This window comes from Rhinatrema bivittatum, chromosome 4 (assembly GCF_901001135.1).
Source record: "Rhinatrema bivittatum chromosome 4, aRhiBiv1.1, whole genome shotgun sequence".
NCBI lineage: Eukaryota > Metazoa > Chordata > Amphibia > Gymnophiona > Rhinatrematidae > Rhinatrema > Rhinatrema bivittatum.
In genome coordinates, this window is record NC_042618.1 from 220,900,847 (window position 1) to 220,922,507 (window position 21,661).

Consider the following 21,661-nt stretch of genomic DNA (forward strand, 5'->3'; position numbering starts at 1 on the left):
AACGTGCTCCAGCCTGACTTGTGCACGTATCTCCCAGTTTTGGCGCATGCCAGGCTTTTAAAATTCACCTTTATGCATATAAGTGCTAACTCCTTCACAACCCCACACCTTCAAAACACCTCTACTCAGCATGTACAAAAATACATGTAAAACTGAATCAGACTTTTACACACACAGGCCCCTGACTGATTTTCAAAAGCAGATTTATGCGCATGAACTGGGGTTTACACATAAATCATTTTGAAAATTGACCATCATAAGTCTCTTTCACAAAAAGCTCAGTATCTAAATTTAGGAAGATTTTCAGCCAAAAATAAGGACTGATTCAGTAATTTATCATCATCTTCCCTTTTGCTACCCTATGTTTAACACATGCTTTATGAAACACCACAATAGCTACCAACTCTCTGAAGAGATGTTCTCTTTCCATTTTATCAACGAGAAGCAAGTTTCAGGTATATGGAGGGACTGATACTACAAATATCCACAAGGACACTAAATGTGGGAGAATATCCATTACCACATCAAGAAGGGTTATCATATAGCTAGATTATTTTCAGTATGCATTGCACGTCACTGCATTTAAGTGTGATCATAGAGCATAGCTTATGGGAGGGTAGAAAGACAGGTTATGATCCTGATTTACTCATTTTAAACTAGATAAGTGGTTTTGTTAATTTTTGGGTGCATAAAAATCACACTAGGTTTCATTAAAAGGCCTCATGCTATATTTGGAACAGTTGTTTATACCCAGTAAAGAATAGCAATCTACTTAATGAAAGGAAACATGCATGACCAGCAATATAAAATGAGAAAAGCAGAAACATTCTTGTGAAAACATAGTTACATGTTAGAATGCAAAACACACATTGACAATTTTTCTTTTCAAATCGTGCAGCTGAAGCAATGCTGAATATACCTGGATTGGTTCTTGTTGTTTGAACACTGGCCCAAGTTCAGGTAGAATTAACCTGACATATTCTTCTTTCGTGCACTCTTCAGCAATCAGCAGAACATTAGGCAAAACGAAGGGCACCATGTCAGGATTTACAAATTCTGAGGTCAAGAATGGCAAAATGCGCTGCACCACAACACGCTGAGAGGGGAAAAAAATCCAGAGGTTTCCTTATACAGTGCTGTTCTATCATAACTCAACGTAAACCAAAACAAAACCCACAAGCACATATATACCACACTGGCAATCTTTAATAAAGAATGCCAATTATTCCAGTAGTAGCCCTTTTTCCAATTTCTATATAATGCTGCTGGTCAATATGCTGTTCTGCATCTGAGTCATTCACAATAATACAAGGCCAACCAACATTAGATAAATCTGAGGGATTTTCCCCCTTTTTATTGCAATTTATATTTCACTCCTAGTTTGATGGGGAGGGGGGGGAATTAAATTGTTTTTCAAATTCTCTCAATCTGTGTTGATTCCTTTCTAAATAAGTCTCCTCCTTAATATGTTTTCTTTAGAGAGCATACAAGATTTTGATCAAGGGCTCAATGTAGCCAAAATTTCTTAAGCTCAGCAGAACTTTGTCGCAATGCCCTTGATTATTACCGTCAAGCATCTGCAGGGGGGAAGAAAACAAGTTTTACCCACCGAAATAGGGTCTCTGATGATTGCCCATGCCAGCGATTCTCAACCAGTGTGTCGCCAAGCACCGGCAGGTGTGTTGCGGCTCCCGGTGTCCCACTGCCCTGGTTGTACTTCCCTTCGCCCTGCCCCCGCGCAGGCCAATCGGAAGCCTCCTCCCTTCTACCTGCCAGTGGGAGTAGGAAGAAGGGAGGCAGCCTTTGATTGGCCGGTGAGTCAGGAAGAAAGGGCAATGCATAGCCTGGGGGTGGGAGGAATGGCAGTGTCGAACCCCAACCAAGCAAGGCCGCCACGGGAACTCATCCCCATGGCGGTGAAAAAGAAAGTCTGCTGGAATTAAGCTGCGGCAGAACTGGAGCCCATCTCCGCAGTGAAGGAAGAAGAGGTTTGGCGGTGAGAGCTTGGGTGTGAGATTGGGTGTGAGACCGGTCAGGAAGATGACGTGTGTGATTGAGAGTGTGAGTGTGACTGGTTGTGGAGCTAAGGAAGAGGACTTTGAGGACAGAGCTTCAGCAGCCCTTGCTGCTTCTGGTGAGTGCTATTGGCCTGGAATGGAAAGGAGTAGGAGAGTTGCTGGAGAGGGTAAGTAAAGGTGGCTTTTAAAATTTATTTTTCTTGATTGACTGCCATTTTAATTATTGGGTATTATGCGATGTCTGCTGATTTGAAATATTTTGATATTTGGACATGTTTTAACAATTTTTATGAGTTTTTAATTGTTGGATGTTATTCCTGTTCAACAGCTGTTTTGTAACTTTTATTAGTATAGCTTTACAATTATTTCTGTGTGGGGATCTGTTTTCCTAATAGGAGGTAAATTAGTGTTTAGGGTCTGGTTTAATATTTGTAGTGTTGCCTTTTCATGGATAGGGTTGTTACTGTTTTGAGTGTGTTCCATAATACTGGTGTAACTTTGTGTGGGTTAGTTTGTGTGCATTATTGCCGATCCTGGGACTATGTTAGGTGCTATATTTCTCTGGGTTTGCACTGCATGCAGAGTGGCTTTTTTGGTTTTCCACTCCAGTTTGTGTCTCCATATTTCTAATTTGTGGTTTTTCTATACTTGGTGAAGGGTGTGTGGCCGAGGTGAGGTATCTTACTAGCATGTAGGCATTTGTATCAATATTATTTGTTGCTTTCTCAATAGGATATGCATTAGTGGTAAAATTACTGTCTTTTCATAAGGAAGGCTATTGTGCCTGGGAGTAAAAGGAGTTTGTTTTGCTTTTACTGAGATGTCATCAGAACCAGAATATCTTTTTTGTATGGCAAGTTATACAGGGTAATGCCCTAGATCTGCTCTGCACTCATTGTTGGGGGTCGAGTGGGTTCCTGTGGATGTAGATTGCATGTTTACATTTAGCCCCATGACAGTCACATATTCAGTGTGTCACGCATGTGAGAACCACACACACACACTGTCCCGGCCAAAAAAAGGTTGAGAACTACTGACCTATGCTACATGGGGTGAAAATTACACACATACTTCTATCTGCATGTTCTCAGGTTTGAGCAGAGAATGGAACCATGCACATAGTATTGTTTATCCTAAACTACATGCATTGTTCTGAAAAAATCACACACAGAGAAAGAAGGCACATCTCTGCGAGTGTGTTTTTTAGGCATTAAAGCAAAATTGAGTGTAAAAATATGCACAAAGTTTCCACCAACATAGGTACTTTTGATTATCATCCCCATTATGCAATAGTGGAACAATATACTTATTTAACTGCTTTGAGCAGAAGCACCTGTTACAAAAACATTTTTAATTAAAACCCTTATAAATTGGTAACTGAATCACTATAGTCAAAGTAGGTCACACCTCCTCCTGCCAAAAATAACCCCTTAGAAATATAGAAATCTGATGGCAGATAAGGCCTCTCCAGCCTTGTCCACTTATTCCTTGAATAATGCCTTTGACCCCAGATGATGTTGATCTGCCTACCTTTTCATGTATTGCAACTAGGGATCCTGATGCTTTCTTAAATTCTGCTGTTTTTAAACTCCACCACCTTCCCTGGAAAGCCATTCTATGCATCCAACTACCTTTCTGTGAAATATTTTCTAGTGTTATGCCTGAATCTACCACCCTTGAAGCCATAATGCATGATCTTTTGTTGTAGAACCTCCTTTCCACTGAAAAAGGTTTCTTTCCTTTTTGTTATTTCTACCTTTGAGGTATTTGAATGTCTTAATTATGTCGCCCATATCACCTCTAGTCTAGATATACATATTTAGGTTCTTGAGTCTCATGTCACAGGGCTTTTGGTGCAGGTCCTGCATTGTCAGCCTGTTTTGTTGCTTGCATGGAGTCTGAGATAAATGCATTTCCTAAAGCATAATGTCAGTCTTGGATTTTGCACAATGAGACAAGCACACTACTTTTATTCTCATTTTCCTCTTTTCCTGTTGACATCTCCTTTCCCTCCCAAACCAGGCAGCATATTAAAGTGAGGCTTGCTCTTTGCCAGGCAAGGAGGTTGACAGGAAGTTTGCTGAGACAACCTCAAAACTGCTCCTTTAGCTGGTAGGGGTTGCTGCTTCATTAATTAGAGCCATCTTCAGTCCCTCCCTAAGTTCAGGCATGGTCACCTCTACAGCATGCCCAATTCTTTCCAGGAAAGAAACTGCGTGACCTGTACTGCAGCACGAGTCACGGGGCCAGCCCGGTCTCTCATCATCCTCCAACATTTCAGGAAAGAAGTGACATTCTCTAAGTAAAATATACTGAAAAATATGCACCATCTGCAAATACAAATTTCACTTTAAGTTCAACTGACCAACATGCAGAATCAATACAAGTCTTGTAAACCTATAAGACATGCCCACACTGTTCCATTTCTTAACCTGCTTTACAGCACATCAACAGCCATAAAATGTTTCCAACCATGTTGATCTTATATTACTACATAAAAGATAACTCTCAAATATTCTGCTCGTCAAGGCTGCCAGCACTTATCCAGAGAATGCCTGACTTTTTTTTTAATTTAATTTTTTTTTTCAAGTTTAACCTTTTCAATTTTTTTTTTCCATAGTAATGGAAACTTAACCAGGTCTGACCGAAGAGTTGTTTCCTGTGTTAAAGATGAACTGGCCAGATGCAGACTGTCTGCATCAAGAAGTAGTGCTTAATACCCTTTATTTGCATGAGATTTCCATTCAAATGAGAACTGCTAAGCAGTACTCCAGTTTAGGAATTGTATGTTTTCTGCACGCAGAACTCCTTGCTGCATCATCAGTTAAGTTTTGCGCCCAGAAAATGCATGTTTAAAGTACAGGCAGAAAGGTGCATTCGACTGAACACACCTTCCTGCACTGGCCTGAGAGACTGATTTCATAAAATAATTTAACAAGGAGTTCCTGGAAACCCCAGAAAGCCCCCTGCAGCATATAATTGCCTTTCAATTCTCTAGTCTTTATACTGCACAAGTTCTTTCTGTTACAATCCTGTCCACGGACCCCATCCCGCGGACAGGCCCTCCCTGGCCCAACGCTGCTGCCTTCCTTTGTGGCCCGGGCTGCCACCGAGCCTCCCTCTATCTTCGTGGCCTTGCCGCTGCTCTCCTCCTTTGCGGCTGGAACCGTGCCGCTAACTCCGCCTCTAGCGGGAAAGTCCCCGCCGGGATTTCCTCTTGCTGTGTGGATGCCGCACGCTGCCTGGCTCCTCCTTGCGGCAGGAAGCCGCCTCCGGCCTGCCTTCTCTTCCTCATACAGCTGGACACTGCCGCAGGCCTCAGCTCCACCTTCCTCTCGGATCCCTCTAGGTGCGGGCACGTGCCTCTTCCTCTCATTTAAAGGGCCAGAAGCAGGCAGCACTCCTCGGCCCCACCGGATGACGTCCTCAGGGCACTTTCTGAACCTTCCCTATGTAAAGGCCCTGCTTCAGTTCCTCAGGGCCTTCGAATGGAGGTACAAGCTCCAGAGAGTTACACGGAGTTACTCCAGGCTCCATGGAGTTTTTCTAGAGTTCCAACTGCTTCCAGAGAGTTCCAACAGAGTTCTATCTACCTGCTCCTGACCAGATGACTTCATATTCCATGTTCTTCTTGTTCTCGATGTTCCGGGTCTCGTCCCTCGTCGGACCTTCTTCGTGGTATATTCCAGTCCTCGGCTTTCCCTTCCTGAAGCTCTGGAGTTCTTAGTCTGTATCTAGTTGTCCCAGATGTCCAGATGTCCACTCGTCCAGGTGTCCAGATGCCCTTGCATTCGGAGGTACCATTCTCTTGTGTACCGATCTCCTTCATTCCTTATCTCGATCCTGAAGAATCCGCAAGCAGCCTTGCTGTCCACCAGACTTAGTCTCCAGCCGTCCTTCGTGGGAGTAAATCCGTCTCATTCGGTGTCCGTCTTCGGGTGACTAGAGTCCCCTTCCGGCTGGGCCTGTCTCAAGCGCTGTCCCGATCCTCTGTCCTGTGCATGTTCCACAACCAGCCTTCCAGGTTGTATAGGGCATGCAGCGGGACAGGTGGTCCGTGACCAGTCCACGTCGGGCTGTGTAGGGCGCCCTGAGGGACAGTGCCTTCCAAGTCTCCAGACTCTCGCCTTGCCCAAGTTCCAGGAGTCCTCGTCTTCTCTATTATGTACTTTGACTCTTCTCATGTTTCTAGGATCTGGAGTCTCCTGTTCCAATTCCTTGTCTCTTCTTTTCCAGCCCTCTGCCTCCGTCCGACCTCACTGTGCATGTTGGCTCCGAGGGGGCTGACCCAGCTCCTGTGTACTTACTCCGCCCATGCCTATACTTGCTCACCTCCCTCAGGGTGTGTCTTGGGGCTCCTCCCTGAGTTGCCCCATGGGCTAAGGGCTCACTCTCTCCCAGGAGCAGGCGATCGCGCCTCAGTGTCCCTCCTCGGGGCCCGCTGGGCACGTTCGTAACATCTTCTAGTCAATATATGGAGGGTTTTTTTTTTTTATTTTTAAAAAGATCGATTCTTTGGCATCAACATAACATTATTTAAAAAGATGATAGACCTGGTCAAATAGCGATGCTCTAATGCTCCAAAATCTCACTCTCTCTATAGCATAGCATTCTTCTAAAGCAGTTCTCAACCCAGTTCAACAAGAGTAAAATGTATTATAACAAATAACAGTTTTATAGACCAGTGTTTCCTAACCAGACAATCATCTGGACTCTGATCTCAGCAGCTCTTAAACTTGTATGAACTCCTTTCTGAAAACATGTGTAATTGATGCCTCCTCTTCCTAGCTACAGCTTGAACCTTGGAGTGTAGTGATTAATGGACAGTATGCAGGGCATAGAGAGCGGGGACCTACTTTGTGCAGCACACAACACCATCTTCCAACCTCTGTGTTATCCCCAGGCTGAATGAGATGGGGAGAGCATGCACAGAGTACTGGATGTGGCTCACTCATAGCTGGGAACACACAGCAAAGGTTGCTGTTTATTAAATTTGATATACCGCTTATAGAGGGATTCAGTAAGCGGACAATATAAAATCACATATATAGTTAAAATAAAACAAAAATCAAACAGCCATATCAAAATGAAACACAAAACTGACAAAACATAAGTCATCAGATTATCAAATAACCATTTCACAATAAATAGAACTCAGCACACAAGGTGAGTGAGCTGGCTGCCCACATCACACAGACTTCTCCTTTCTCCTGCACTTGTATATGGAAGAAGCTGCTCCATCCCTTCCCTCCCTGTTTTAAAATTTGGGAGAGACTGGTGGGACTTTCAATGCTTCCCTAGAATTCCTTTTCACTATACGAGTTGGGTCCTCTTCAGGTCCACGGTGCTTGCTCCATAAATATTGGTGTACCACACTATTTTTTTTTTTTTATGCAAGTGTGCCTTGGGTATGAAAAAGTTGTGGGAAACTGTTTTACACCAGTGGTTATCAACCTGATATTCAGGACCTGCCCAGCCAGTATGGTTTCTAGAGCATTCACAATGAACATGCTTGAGATATTTGCATGCACTGTCTCCACTGTAAACGAAATATATCAGACATATTTAGTGTCAACTTCCTGGAAACCAGATTGGTTGGGTAGGTCCCGAGGTCTGGTCTAAAACTACTATTATTCATTATGCTATTAATATCAAGCATCTTGTAAACTTTATACAGAAGTAATACAGAATGGCCATGTACTCAACTTCAGTAAATCAAGCTGTCAAGTTTGGACTAACCAACTTAGCTTCTGTGAATCTGAAGTAGAACATACCTTGGGCAATTTTGGTAGAACTTTAGGTAGTCCTTTAAAAAACTGAGACTTCTGAAGATTATCTCTTTGGAATAATGAATCAAAATATTGTAGTGTCATTGCACCAACATCATCAAAGAACGGAATCTAAAAAGAAATAAAAATAAAAAGTGAGATCTTTATATTTTAAGGTGCAATCTGTACTTTTACTTCTATTTACAAACCTTCTCATGTTGAAAGGAAAACTATTATCATGGTTTGATGGCTGCATCTAAATTAATAGAATAAGTTTCTACATAGGAATCTCAAAGCTGGCTGAAAGCAATGCCCCAAACTATTAACTGCTTGTCAGTAAGAACACACACATTGAATTTAAGGAGGCAATTTTCAAAAAGGTATTTCCACAAATCCCCCTTTAAAAAAAAAAAGAAAAAAAGATGCCCTCCCCCCTCTGTGGTGGGAGAAGGGGCAGAGCTGAGGCTAGGCTGTCTGAATACCCTGGGATTTCATTTTGAAATCCCAGGGTATTCTTTATCCTGCACAAGTTTAACAAAGTATGCAAGTTAAAAGATCCCTGGGGGCCACTCGTAAGCTAGTGGATTTTTAAAAAGGTAAAAACTTGCACCCTTTAAACTGCTGACCTGATCACAACCCAATAATAGAGGGGGAAAAAAATCATGATTACTGGGCAAAAAGCAAACCTTTGGCCATACTGATCCCTTGGTTCACAGAAAGAGTTAAGGGGTAGCTTTTATGGGACCAAAAAGTAAAATTGGTCCTTACCTGATAATTTTCGTTCCTGTAGTACCACAGATCAGTCCAGACTCCTGGTGGGGGGGGGGGGGGTGTTTGCCTCCCTTCAAGTAGATGGAGACAAAGTTTCACTGACACTAGCATAACCTGGTGTGCCACCAGCAATCCGGCAGTATTTACCTGTACCTAAGCTAAGATGGGAAATCATACCAAAACTGAACAATCTATATCCCATGGCCCGCCAATGAGTAGGAGGAGGAGAAACACAAAATCTGAACAAGCCTTAACACCAAATAAAACAATGTACAGCAGGGCTTCCCAAACCTGTCCTGGGGACCCCACAGCCAGTCAGATTTTTAGGATATCCACAATGAATATGCATGAGAAATTTGCATATACTGAGGCTCAATGATATGCAAATTTATCATATGCATATTCATTGTGGATATCCTAAAAATCTGACTGGCTGTGGGGTCCCCAGGACAGGTTTGGGAAGCCATGGATGTACAGCCATCACCTGAGCCAGAAAACCAACTGAAAAACCTTTAGACTATATATCAACAGCACAGATCGAGCAGACTCTCCAAAACCAGGCAGGTCTCTGTACTGATTTGTGGTACCACAGGAACGAAAATTAGTAGGTAAGGACCAATTTTCCTTTCCCTGTACGTACCCGGATCAGTCCAGATTCCTGGGATGTACCAAAGCTTCCCTATCCCGGGTGGGACTACGAGAGTCCCGCTCGAAGTACACTCTCTCCAAAACTGCCAGACTCTGGTGCCTGGACATCTAGGCGATGTCTGGAGAAAGTGTGCAAAGATTTTTAAGGGAAGCGCAAGGTACGAATAACTGAACACCCTCACATACGGCAGTAATCACTAAGTGTGTAGTTTTTAATCGATAATGCATCACTAAAGGATAAGTTACAATTATAAAGCTAGTTTTGTACTCTAAACTGATAGAGAGACCTGGACATGATTTCACATTTGACAATTGATATTGATTACAAACTATGTTACCAAACCTTATGGCACCTGTGTAATCTGACAGATTTCAGTATCATTAATTTTATGTGCTTTTTTGTAAACCGTTGTGACCATACCTATCTTAACGAAGGTATAGAAAAGATTTAAAATAAATAAATAAATAGCTGCCCTGCAAATTTCTTGTGGCGACACTAGCTGATATTCGGCTCAGGATGCAGCTTGTGACAGTGTCGAATGAGCTCTGAGCCCCTGAGGCACCGACCAGCTCATACAAATATACGCCAAAACCATGGCCTCTTTTCAGCCATCGTGCTATGGTCACTTTCGAAGCTTTCTGCCCCTTCTTCACGCCACTCCAGAGAACGAACAGATGATCGGAAACTAACTGTTAGTGACTTCCAGATACTGCAACAGTGCCTGCCTCACATCCAGACACCTAAACTCCTCATCAAAAGCAACAGCCCTAGCCACATTTGGAAAGGCCGATAATTCCACTATGTGGTTCAAATGAAAGGAGGAAACAGCCTTTGGAAGGAAGGAAGGCACCATATGCAACGAAACACCAGAATCTGAAAACCTGAGGAAAGGTTCTCTACATGACCGCACCAGTAGCTCAGAAATCCGTCTAGCCAAACAAATTGCCACCAGAAAAACGACTTTTAAAGGTAAGGTCCTTCACTGTCGCTCTGCGCAGTGGTTTGAACGGTGCCCCACTCAAAGCTTTAAGAACCAAGTTTAGGTGCCATGGAGGACAAGCTTTCTGCACAGGGGGATACAAATGTTTGGTTCCTTGTAAAAAAAACATACCACATCCGGATGAGCAGCCAGAGACACACGGTGCCTCTTGCCCCTAAGGCAACCCAAAGCAGCTACCTGGACTCTTAATGAGTTGAAAGCCAAACTTTGCCAACCCCTGCGGCAAAAAGGATAAAATGTGGGCCACCGAAGCCCAAAAGGGATCTATACTATGCTCCCTGGCACTAAATCTCAAATACTTTCCACACACGTTCGTAAGCTAGGAAGGTGGACTTCTTCCTTGCTTGTGGCAGAGTGGTAACCATGCCCTCTGTATAACCCTTATATCTCTTAGACGCCTCCTCTCAAAAGCCAAGCTGCGAGAAAGAAGCAATCTGCCTAATCCAAAAACATAGGACCCTGGTGAAGCAGATTGGAGGGTGAGCCAGCCAAAGCGGGCCATCCACTGCGAGATTGACTAGATCCGCGAATCATGGCCAGCGGGGCCATTCCAGAGCCACCAGAATCACCTGCCCCGGATGAAGCGCTATCTTTCGCAGGATTTTGCCCACTAGCGGCCACGGCAGAAACACATACAGGAGAACCAAGGCATAGACTCCCTTCTGCCCCATGCTCACTGCTTCGGCTGAAATATCTCGGAGCTTTGGCATTGCTGCATGTTGCCATGAGGTCCATGCACAGTTCTCCCCACCTGCGATGAATCAAGAGCAATTCCCACTCTAAGGGATCCAGCAGTTGATAACTGAGGAAATCCGCCTGGACATGGTCTGGCCCTGCTATGTGGGGAGCTGCCAGCATCTCCAAGTGGAGCTCTGCCTATTGGACTAACTCCTGTGCCACCATCCAACTCTTGGTACTACCCTGTTGGTTGATGTAGGTCACAGTTGTCTCATTGTCTGACAATACTCTCACTGACTTGCCTTGAACAAGAGGAAAGGCAGCCTGTAACACCAGATGCACTGCTCTAGTCTCCAGACAGTTGATGGACCAAGATATCTCCACTGGAGACCAGTCCCTGCACCACTTGAGCCTGATATACAGCCCCCTGTCCTGAGAGACTGGTGTCTGTTGTGACCACTAACCAATTCAGAACCTCCAAAGGCATCCCACAGGTCAGATTGTCCCAACACAGCCACCAATCCAGACTCGCCCAGGCACATACCGTAAGAGGCAGTGGTAGATGAAATTGCTCCAAGGCAGGATTCCACCTGGAGAGCAAGGCAGACTGAAGAAGCTGCATAAGAGCAAAAACGCCCAAGGGACCAATTCCAAAGTGGTAGCCATAAAGCCAAGAAACTGTAGATAATCCCAGACTCTGTGAGTCGTTTGGCAGGTTGCTAAGCAATCTGTTCCCGGATCTTGGAAATCCACTCCTTGATGAGAGAAACTTTTCCAAGCCTGGTGTCAATGTTTGTCCCCAGGAACTCGATATGGCACCATCTGGGTCTTGGGAAGTTCTCCAACCTAGCCAAGGGACGGTAAGCGCTGCAGAACTATTGCCACTGACTGCTGACAGAGGACCTCAGACTTCACACGAATCAACCAGTCGTCCAAATATGGGTGGACCAGCACACTCTCCTGCTGCCGAGCTTCCGCTACCACCACCATCACCCTTTGTAAAGGTCCTCGGTGCTGGTGCCAATCCGAATGACAGGGCACAAAATTGAAAAGGATTTCAGAGGATCATGATGGTCAGACAAATGGAATGTGAAGACAGGCCTCAGTCAAATCTAGAGAAGCCAAAAACTCCCCCTTGCGCATTGTAGCAATCGGAGACCTCAGCGTTTCCATCAAAAAATGAGGAATCTCGAGCGCCAGGTTCACCTTCTTTAAATTTACAATTGGACAAAAGGTGCCATCCTTCTTTGGGACCAAAAATAAATGGAATACCTTCCCAAACCTTTCCTCGACCGGTACTGGCACTATGGCCCCCAAGAGACAGACGATCAACAGATTCTCGAACCACTCACTTTTTCTGCTTGTAAGTACAAGGGGACTTCATGAACAAATCTCTTAACGGCCAAGCAAATTCTAAAGCGTAACTGTGTTCTATCACACTTAGGACCCATTGGACCGAAGTGATCTTGGCCCACTCCGAGAAAGGTTGTTAATTGACCTCTGATGGGACCGTGGAGTGGGCCGGCCCTGCTTTATTGGGAGGACATGACACCAGGGGCTCCTTGACCGGAATCATTTCTGACTGGTCTCCAGCCTCAAAATGATTAGGTCCAAGACTTCTGCCTTCCAGCTCATTGTCTGTCTCTGATCCCCAGCAGAAAGAAAAGAATGATGGGAACACTGGCTCGACCAGAAACATGACTGTGTCGACGAGAAGCCTCTGCAGAGTCTTGGCTTGTCCTCTGGCAGCTTGTGCCCTTTAGTTTCTCCAAGAAGCTTCACCAATTGCTCCAAGTCCTCTCCAAAAAGTAACTTCCCCCTTAAAGGGAAGCGACCCCAGCTGGAACTTAGACCAAACATCTGCAGACCAGTTCCTTAACCAAAGAAGTCTTCTGGCGGAAGCCACAGACATCATCAACCGAGAGGAAGTGCGTATAAGATCATACAAGGCATCCGCCCCATAGGCCACAACGCCCTCTAGCCATTCAGCCTGCTGCGCATCCTCCATAGATGACTTGTGGGTCTGCAGTTGCTGCACCCAATGCAAACCGGAGCGAAGCATAAAACTGCTACACACAGCAGCGCAAATGCCGAAACCTCAAAGATCTTCTTGAGATGTACCTCCAACTTCCTATCCTGCATATCTTTAAGCATGGCCGAACCAGCTATCAGGACAGTCTTCGCCGTCAGGACAGACACTGAAGCATCTACCTTCAGCATCCGCAGAAGATCCAACATGTCCTCAGGTAGAAGATACAACTTCTCCATGGCTCTGCAAACCTTTAAGCCCATATCTGGAGTCTCCCACTCCTGTAGAACTAACTCCTTCACAGACTTGTGAAAAGGAAAGGTTTTGGTTGGCCCCCTCAGGCCCTGCATGACTGGATTCACCCCCTCATAATCCGAATCTGCTTGGGGCTCTTTAATACCTAGTTCATTAGTAAACACAGCATATTAAGGGCCACAATTCCTCCTGATGAAAAAAGCAGACCACCTTCAGATCATCCCCCTCCACCACAGGAGCTTGATTCTGTGCCTCATCCGGTCCATTCCATCTGAACGAGGATCTACCCCTGACAGATCAATTGCGGGAAAGACTTCAGCCTCTCAGCTATCTCCCATCTTCCCCTGGGGCAACTGGCGAGCCAAAACTCTCCTAACTCTGGTTGCACCACCAGGAGGAAACAATCGGGGTTTCTTAGCCACTGCTGGCCCTGCAGGGACAATTGACTTAAGATGGTGACATCCAGCTGCCCTTTTAGCCAAAAAAGGCCTTGTGCATTATCAAAACAAAATCTGGGGGAAAATCCCCTGATCCCTCAGGATCCTGCTCCAGGAGATGGTCCTCCTCATCATCCAACAGAGAATCCTGGGGTCCCTGGAGGCTTTTGCTCAGCTGGCGAAAGCAATGGGGCAGGGCAGCCTCCCTGCAAGGCTTGTCAGATGAGACTACGAGGGAAGACAAAATGGTCGCTGTTCCTGCTGAAACAGGGAAGGCACGGTTAGGCTGCCCTAATCCTCCTGTGCCACCTTCCATCTGCTGGAGACAGAAAAATTCTGACAGACTGCAGGTGGCAGAGCAGGTTATGTTACAGTGTCAGTGAAATTTTCACTGTCTCCATCTGCTGGAAGGGAGGCAAAAACCCAGGAGTCTGGGCTGATTTGGGAACATACAGGGAAAGTAGGTTTTGCAACAAGTTTTCAAAACCTGTGCTGAAGGATTATTGGGTCCAATGAAGGCTATAGCTTTTCTGATTACTGTAGGCACTCAGTAACTACAAAGACTTACATCCAGAAGAGGTTTGTTGGAAACTGCTGGCACAGGCATTTCATTACAATATACACGAGTCTAGGATGTGCAGCTAATAGTGAATGGCTGTATCCATATCAGAAAATACATCAGGGAAGCAGAGACATTTTGCAAAATGGAGAGGCTGGAAAACCTAAACAGGAAGTGTGACTACACTAGTATCTTCCTAAAAATAAGATCTCTCCCAAACTATCAGAGGAGTTATTCATGAAGAACAAAGGATCAAAATGCAAGAAAATGACTTAGAAGTTTAATCTTATACCAGGCAAAAAGTTTATTTATGAATAGATTTAGAAGGATATGAAACATGCTTCATGAGATCATTTTAGCTTCTACCAATATATGTTTAAAGATGGTTTAAATATTTTAAATGAGAGAAAACATTCTGGAAGGGAGGAGAAGGGTAGGTAATACCATATTTAATGAGCTAACCTCAGGGCACTGATAATCCAGGGTGATTTAAAAGGAAAAAACACAAAACAAGACAAGCAACCAACATAAGGCCGTGGGACTAAAGTAAGTGATATTGCCTGTATGTATGTCTCCAGTGAAACCTTATTTGGAGTACTAAGTACAATTCTGGAGACCATACCTTCAAAATGATATAAACCAAGTAGTCTAGAGGGCAGCTACTAAAATAGTCAACAATAAAAGTATATGGAGGAAAAGAAAGATACGATTGAGACATTTCAATCCTCTCTCACACACTCCTCTCACTCACTCTTCTCCCCTCTTGAAGCAGCAGTAGCAGACTGTCTTCAGCTCCCATGGCTTACCCAATTGAGGCCTTGAGAAAGCACCATGTCAAGCCATTCCTACCTAAGGCCCTGCTAGCCAAGCTACCAATTCTGGTGGGCCACAAAGCTTCTATTCTTCTTAAGGCTCCACAGGCTACTCTGCAGATTCTGGTAGGGCCGCCCTGCTCTCCCTACTAGGCTATGATATGCCTCAGAGGGAACATCACTGCTGACCCTCTCTGCTCACTTATCCGTCCAAGGACATCAATGCTGCGAGCTCGATGGCGTCCATCGCCAGTGGCTTTGGCTGACAATAGTCTCACTAGTGCTCATTAACACCAATGGTGTACAAATCCAGGCAGGGCCTCTGATGCTTCCCAATCCCGGTAGTTCAGGGCCCCCCCGAGATCATCAGCATCATGGTGCCTGATAGCCATAGGCCAGTGATGGGGCAACACAATGCCCCTCAGTTCCTCGTCGGGACACGGCCTCGAGGGCACCAGATCACCATGCCTGTATGCCTCGGCGTACCAGGGCACCTTGAGTAAAGGATGACCATGGCACTCGATCCATTCAAGGCTGAAGTCCCTGCTGCTTGAGGGTTTCAGCGACACTCGAGGACTCCTAAGAGCCCCAGCAGTTGGAAAGGTGAGCAGAGAGGGGCAGTCGTTGGCAGTGGCAGTCGGTTCCTCTGGGCACCAATGAGGCATATCAGGGCCATGTCGAGGCTGTACAGCCTCTGCCTGCAGGCGTCCCTGGCATCCTTGGTACCGCCAGTCCATCAATGCCTTCGGGCACCGGGTGTCTCTGTTGGTGCCAAAGCTCTGGGTGCAGAGTTGTCTAGTGCCCTGGATGTGATCCATTAGTGATCACGAAAGCACTATGGACCCTAAGGGCGCCATCACCACTGTGGGCACCAGTGAACTCTGTTGGTTGCCTCTTGAATGAATGACCACAGAACACCATGGGCACCATCACTTGCCATGGACTTCGCTGCTGTCGTTCCATGAGGGAAACCAATGAGCCATTCCTGATGCAGTTTCAAGGGCTGTGTCCAGCCTCTTAGGAGTGATATCAGATACTGGAGGGGGTGACACAATAGATCGCCACCCACCACATCCAGAGCCCCAGTGATACTAAGGATGCCATCATCACACTGTTCCATGCACTCCACTGGGAGTCACGGTGACAGTGGAGCACATTATGCATGGTTGGGTACCCCAAGGCATCTACTCCAAGCACCTTGGAGGAGGACAGGCAGCACCCTCCCTGTCTGTGCAGTTCTCAGCTGTGCCAGAGCTCTGCCATTGTTGCATCAAGGTCTCGGCCTCCTTGTCAGTTCTGTACCACAAAGTACTGGGGAGGACTGGCAAGGAAGGTGTCATCGCTCACATTGTGATTTTCCTTTTGCCAGCAAGCAGCCACCAACTCTAGCGCTTAGTCCTAAGCTGTGCCATGGGATTCTACCCACAAGCACGATGAGCGGGGTCATGGGTGTGCCGCCATCCATAGGATGGTATGCCACTGTATGAGTACTGGTCAGCATGCTTTTACAGCAGAGGGCTCTATTCTCCAGTTCTCCTCTACTGTATGGGGGGTATGGGTGCGTGTTTCCCCCCTTGTGGTGGGGGCACAACAGGTAGTGTGCCGCAGCCACAGGACTTACCTTGGACTGCATACCTGTTCCAACCCTAAGGGGAATGGACACCAGGAGGGTAGTGTCTGAAATCTTCTCCTTCCTTGGAAGAGGAGTGTGCTTTCTACCCCTTCCATGTCATCAATTCCCCTTTGTGGGGAAGCCCCTGGGGCTCCATCCCTGGCAGGTTTATTGCTGACCTGGAGCCCCGATTCTTCTCCTTGTAGGCCAGGGCTGGGGCAAGGCAGCAGCAATCATCTGACTGTTTTGCTGGGGCTCCTTCACCGATTAGCACAGTGGCCTTCCCCATCCGAGGGTGGCTGTCAGTGGCAGATTGGTCGCTTATGAACCTCAGCGATCAGCGATTGTGTCCTAACTCTCAACTAGAGTTGACAAGATTTTTGGGTTGCTTTCCTGTCCCTTCATGGAGGGGGGGGGACTCCACTAAGTTCCAGGGTAGCTTTTGTGTGTTCCCTTCTGGACGCTTGGCTGTCCACCCCTGCAAGGGGTGTCCCTCATTCTCCGTTTCCCGGAGAACGCATGTCACTGTTTCTGACTGGCAGTCGCTCTCGATTCCTTGTGGGATCCAAGAGCTGGTCGAGCGGTAGCGCTCACCTTAGGTCGCCCTAGGCACAGCAGGTCTATTTCACGAGGGAGCCTTTCCAGAGTAGCTCCCTGGTGACGATTAGGGGTTTTTCTCTCCATCTCATTTTTGATACCTGCTGAGCTCAATGAGTGTCCCCCCCTTTTTTTTTCTTTATAAAGCCCACTATTGCCAGTCATTCGAGTCTGTGGAACCCTACCTCAGTGAAGAGATTTCTAATCCATCTAGTTGGCGAGCATGCCTTTCAACCTATCACCAAATCCATGCTTGAGGGAGTTGGGAAACGAGGGACCCTGCAACAGAGGAGATGCTTTTTAGTTGCAGTGGCTTGCAAACTATACTTCCCCATTTTAGGGATCACCTTGTCAGTGGACAGGGTGTCCTGGTTCAGGCAACTTCCATGCATACTTTTTGATTTGAAGACAATATCTATTAGGGATGTGAATCGGATCCGATATCGGATCCGATTCACATCCGATATTGGATCCGATTCACATCTATAGAGATGTGAATCGGAACCAGAATCGGATCCGATATCGGATCCGATTCACATCCCTAATATCTATATAAGTTAACACACACAAGTTACGCAATGCAGTAGGTGTAACTTTGTTCTGGTGAATTTAAGCGTGTACCCTAGCACTTACACGTGAATTTTCAAAGCACTCTTATGTGTATAAAATTTGCTTTGAGAATCCAGGATAAAGACTGCGCATAAAGAAGTACATGCAAACACTTCCCCGCCATACACACTTGTAGAAATCAAACATTGAGGGTAATTTTATAAGTGGCTTATACCCTACAACTTGTACTTATCATTAAGATACATTTTGGAAGTACTACTGTTCCTTAAGGGACAATTTTCAAAAGGAACTCACATTTAAAACTGGGTTTTACATGTGCAAGTGCATGTTAAGCATACAAATGGGCTTTTGAAAATTGCTAGGATATTATGCTTTTATGCACGTAAATCCTTTTGAAAATTACCTTAGTATCAAGCTTAGATTCAAATCCTGCAATTCTTTTCTTATGAATTATTTACATATAAGACAGCAGACTGCTCCAATTTTACAATGCTTCCTGACAGAAAATATAAGATACTTATGTTTTAATAAGACATATGTATTTTAAAGCAGGCAGAAGCTTTCTCATAAGTTAAAATTATATATTCTTTAAAATTACAGCGTCAGGTACTCCAATTGACTGGCTTCAATCTCATTTAGGAGAAACTGGCGCACACAAACTAAAACAGACTAAAGTATGAATCCTTCATTTGATCTGTTTTCCCCACAGACTCTCTCACCTTTGTCATTTGATCTGCATCCGGTCTAACTGCAGGAGTCACATTTAACAGTAGCTTTAAATGTTCTTTGACTTCTTCTGGGATATTTGCCAGGATGTTTGGGCTTAAACGACTCAGCTGCATGAATCAGAATGTGAGTGTTAAGTACAGGAAACACAAACAAATGTAATAATAGAAACATGTCCTTTTAAAATGTTAACAATGAGCTAGCAGAGGAAAAACCACACAGTCTCCACTTAACCATTTATGAAAACATGTAAATCAACCATATGAATATTATGGCTACCCTTCACAAGATTAATGTTATGACAATATGATATAGTAAATAAAACTAAGCTTTACAATTACTTATGAACAAAAATGGTAGAAAGTCTGTGGAAAAATTAGTCTTTATCCCTCCCACTGCTTTTCTACCATTTTTGTTCGTTATAATAAACACGGATGAATTTCCTGGAACAATAGAATAAAAACTGAAAACAAGGGTCCCCATCCATTGGTAAAGGGTAACAGTTAATGTGGAATGGCCAAAACAAGCAAACCATAACTTATTTAACAGGCCGAAGCGAACCAGAAATAAGTCACAATCTTATTCATATTCCAGAGAATATTCACTGTACATACTTGACACACATACCTGATCCAATTGTCTGCTGAAACTTTTATAAATATCTTGCTTGTTGACTTCAAATATTGGTTTTCCTTTATTAAATACAGCGTGTATGACAACACCAAGCGAATACATGTCACTCACGGTCTCACAACTCACTGATAATATGTATTCTGGAGCCAAATATTCAGGATTTGGCAGACACAATGCTGGTAAGTTTGGATCCCATTCTTTGCACAAATATTTTGGCTAGGAGGAAACAATGAAAAATAAAGGTAAATATATCCCTGTAAACAAACTAATCTAACTGAAACTTACCAGTCAAGGAAACCAAACTACTAACAAATAATTTAAAAAATGGAGAAAGGTATTTAGTGGAGTACCACAGGGATAAGTGCTAGGACATTTGTTGTTTAACATTCATAAATGACCTAAAAAGGGAACAAGTAGATGATCATATTTGCAGACACAAAATTTTCAAAGTTGTTAAAACAGCAGCAGGACCTTGTGAGACTCGGTATCTCAATGGCAGATAAAAGTTAAATGTGGGAAAGTTGAAAGCAATGCACACAGGGAAAAATAATCCCAACCACAGATACACAATGCTGGGTACTATACTGGAAGTCACCAGGCAGGAAAAAGACCTTTGATTCCTTGAGGACAATACATGGAAATCCTCTGCTCAGTATTTGTTGGCAGTCAAAAAAGCAAATAGAATATTAGGAATGGAAAATAAAAACAGAATATATATTGATTGCTTTGATCAATATGACCGCACCTAGAGTATTGTGTACAATTTTGGTTACTCCCATCTCAAAAAAACAACAAACTAGAAAGAATGCAGAGGAGGTCAACAAAAATAAGGGGATGAAAGTCTTCGCTATGAAAGGCTCCACTATGAGGAAAGGCTATACAGGTTAGGGCTCTTCAGCTAGAGAAGAGACAGCTGTGAGGGGATATGATAAAAGTTTATAAAATCTCATGAATGGGATGGAACAGCTAAATAAAAGGACGGTTATTTACCCTTTCAAATAGGACTAGAACAATTGTGTACAGTAGGAAATTGACAACCAGCAGATTTAAAACATATCAAAGAAAGTACTTCTCACTCAGTACATAATCAAGCTGTGGAATCTCTTGCCAGAGGATGTGGTCAAGGCAACTAGCACAGTGGGGTTTAAAAAAAAAAAAGTTTGGACAAATTCAAATGTAACTGTTTAATGTAACTATCTTCTATACAGTTGTTTAATGGTTTCCCCCTGTTCCATTGTAAACCGGTACGATAAGACTTGGTCTTGAGCATCGGTATATTAAAAGAACTTAAATAAAATAAAGCTCCTAGAAGAAAAATTCATAACACATTATTGGTCAGGTAGACTGGAAACATCTATTGCTATCCCTGTGTTGTGGAGTTAGGAATTAGGGGGGGGAAGGATACAGAGACTCAGGTTGCCCCTATACAAAATGGATCACAATGAATCACTGTCAAGGACCACACATCTGCTGCTTGCTTTATACATAAAATGTTATTGCTAATTGTTTTAGATAATGAGAAATGGTATGTTGCAGAAACACTGCTTGCATTAGAATTAAGATAGTATGCTAGATACATTAAAATTAGTGTTAACCATATGAAAATGCATTTATAATTTTAGAATGTTAGAGAGGCATTTTCCCTGACAGAAAAGTAAGTCTATCGTTATTTCTGTTACCATCTGAGAATTCTTAGAATAGACACATTGGCATTAGAACCAGACAGCTATGTGGTAGTTTAGAATCACCAAACTTACAGTACTGCATCTGCACGAGAAAGTTAGTCTCAGGAAAATACATTTGTTACTTTAAGATTAAGGAAATAGACCATCTAGATTAGGGAAATAGATCATTCCTGGTTGTACACCCAGAACTGGTTTTCTGCCCAGAACTGCTAAGGCTGCAAAAAGAGGAACTACCCATCTACAGCTGAACATGTCCAAATAGACAGGAAGAGACTCTGTAGTTTAAAATATCCTAGCTAATAATTTTTGTAGTTAAGACAAATCATGCTGAAATACTTTATACTTCTTTAAATACATTTTTTCAAGTATTTAACAAGAGAAAAAAAAAAGACATAAGAAGATACCGAAATATTCCCATTACATTAATAGATAGTAAAAAGATACTTCCTCTATTAGATTCTGCAGTAACTATACGCCTAAGGAAGTATCTTTCTGTAAAAGCTGCGACAGACTTGTACGTGTAATAGCTAACATACAACTTGTGGACCCCATATAGTGTGATAGAAAGAACAAGAAACCAAACCATGTTCACGCAATCAGAGAATTCTGAACAGTAGCCCAGACTTGGCTGTTGACCCATAAGCGAGGGGTAACTCAGTGCTAGTTCCGCAATCAGACATATATAAGGAGGAGGTCTGGAAGCAGCTCTTTGCAATGAGTGGGCAACCAACCTGATATCTGCCCACAACAACCACAGTGCCTGACAAGTCATCTCCCCCACTGAGACCCTTCATAAACATTGCTGAGGATGAAATGGGTAGAGTCATCACTCAGGGAAGTGCATACTGTAAATATTTAGACC

The 21,661-nt window shown here is 44.0% G+C and overlaps 1 protein-coding gene across 3 annotated transcripts in view; it reads right to left on the reverse strand.

The window, feature by feature from the left end:
• SCYL2 (SCY1 like pseudokinase 2) overlaps window positions 1–21,661 on the reverse strand; it is a 143,299-nt gene that overhangs the window by 48,038 nt on the left and 73,600 nt on the right. For all 3 annotated transcript variants that reach the window (XM_029599733.1, XM_029599735.1, XM_029599734.1), the window contains 4 exons: window positions 19,109–19,330; window positions 18,475–18,591; window positions 7,793–7,918; window positions 920–1,096 (listed from right to left, as the gene is read on the reverse strand). In XM_029599733.1, coding sequence (XP_029455593.1) covers window positions 920–1,096; window positions 7,793–7,918; window positions 18,475–18,591; window positions 19,109–19,330 — 642 coding nt within the window. The remainder of the gene's footprint in view (window positions 1–919; window positions 1,097–7,792; window positions 7,919–18,474; window positions 18,592–19,108; window positions 19,331–21,661) is intronic.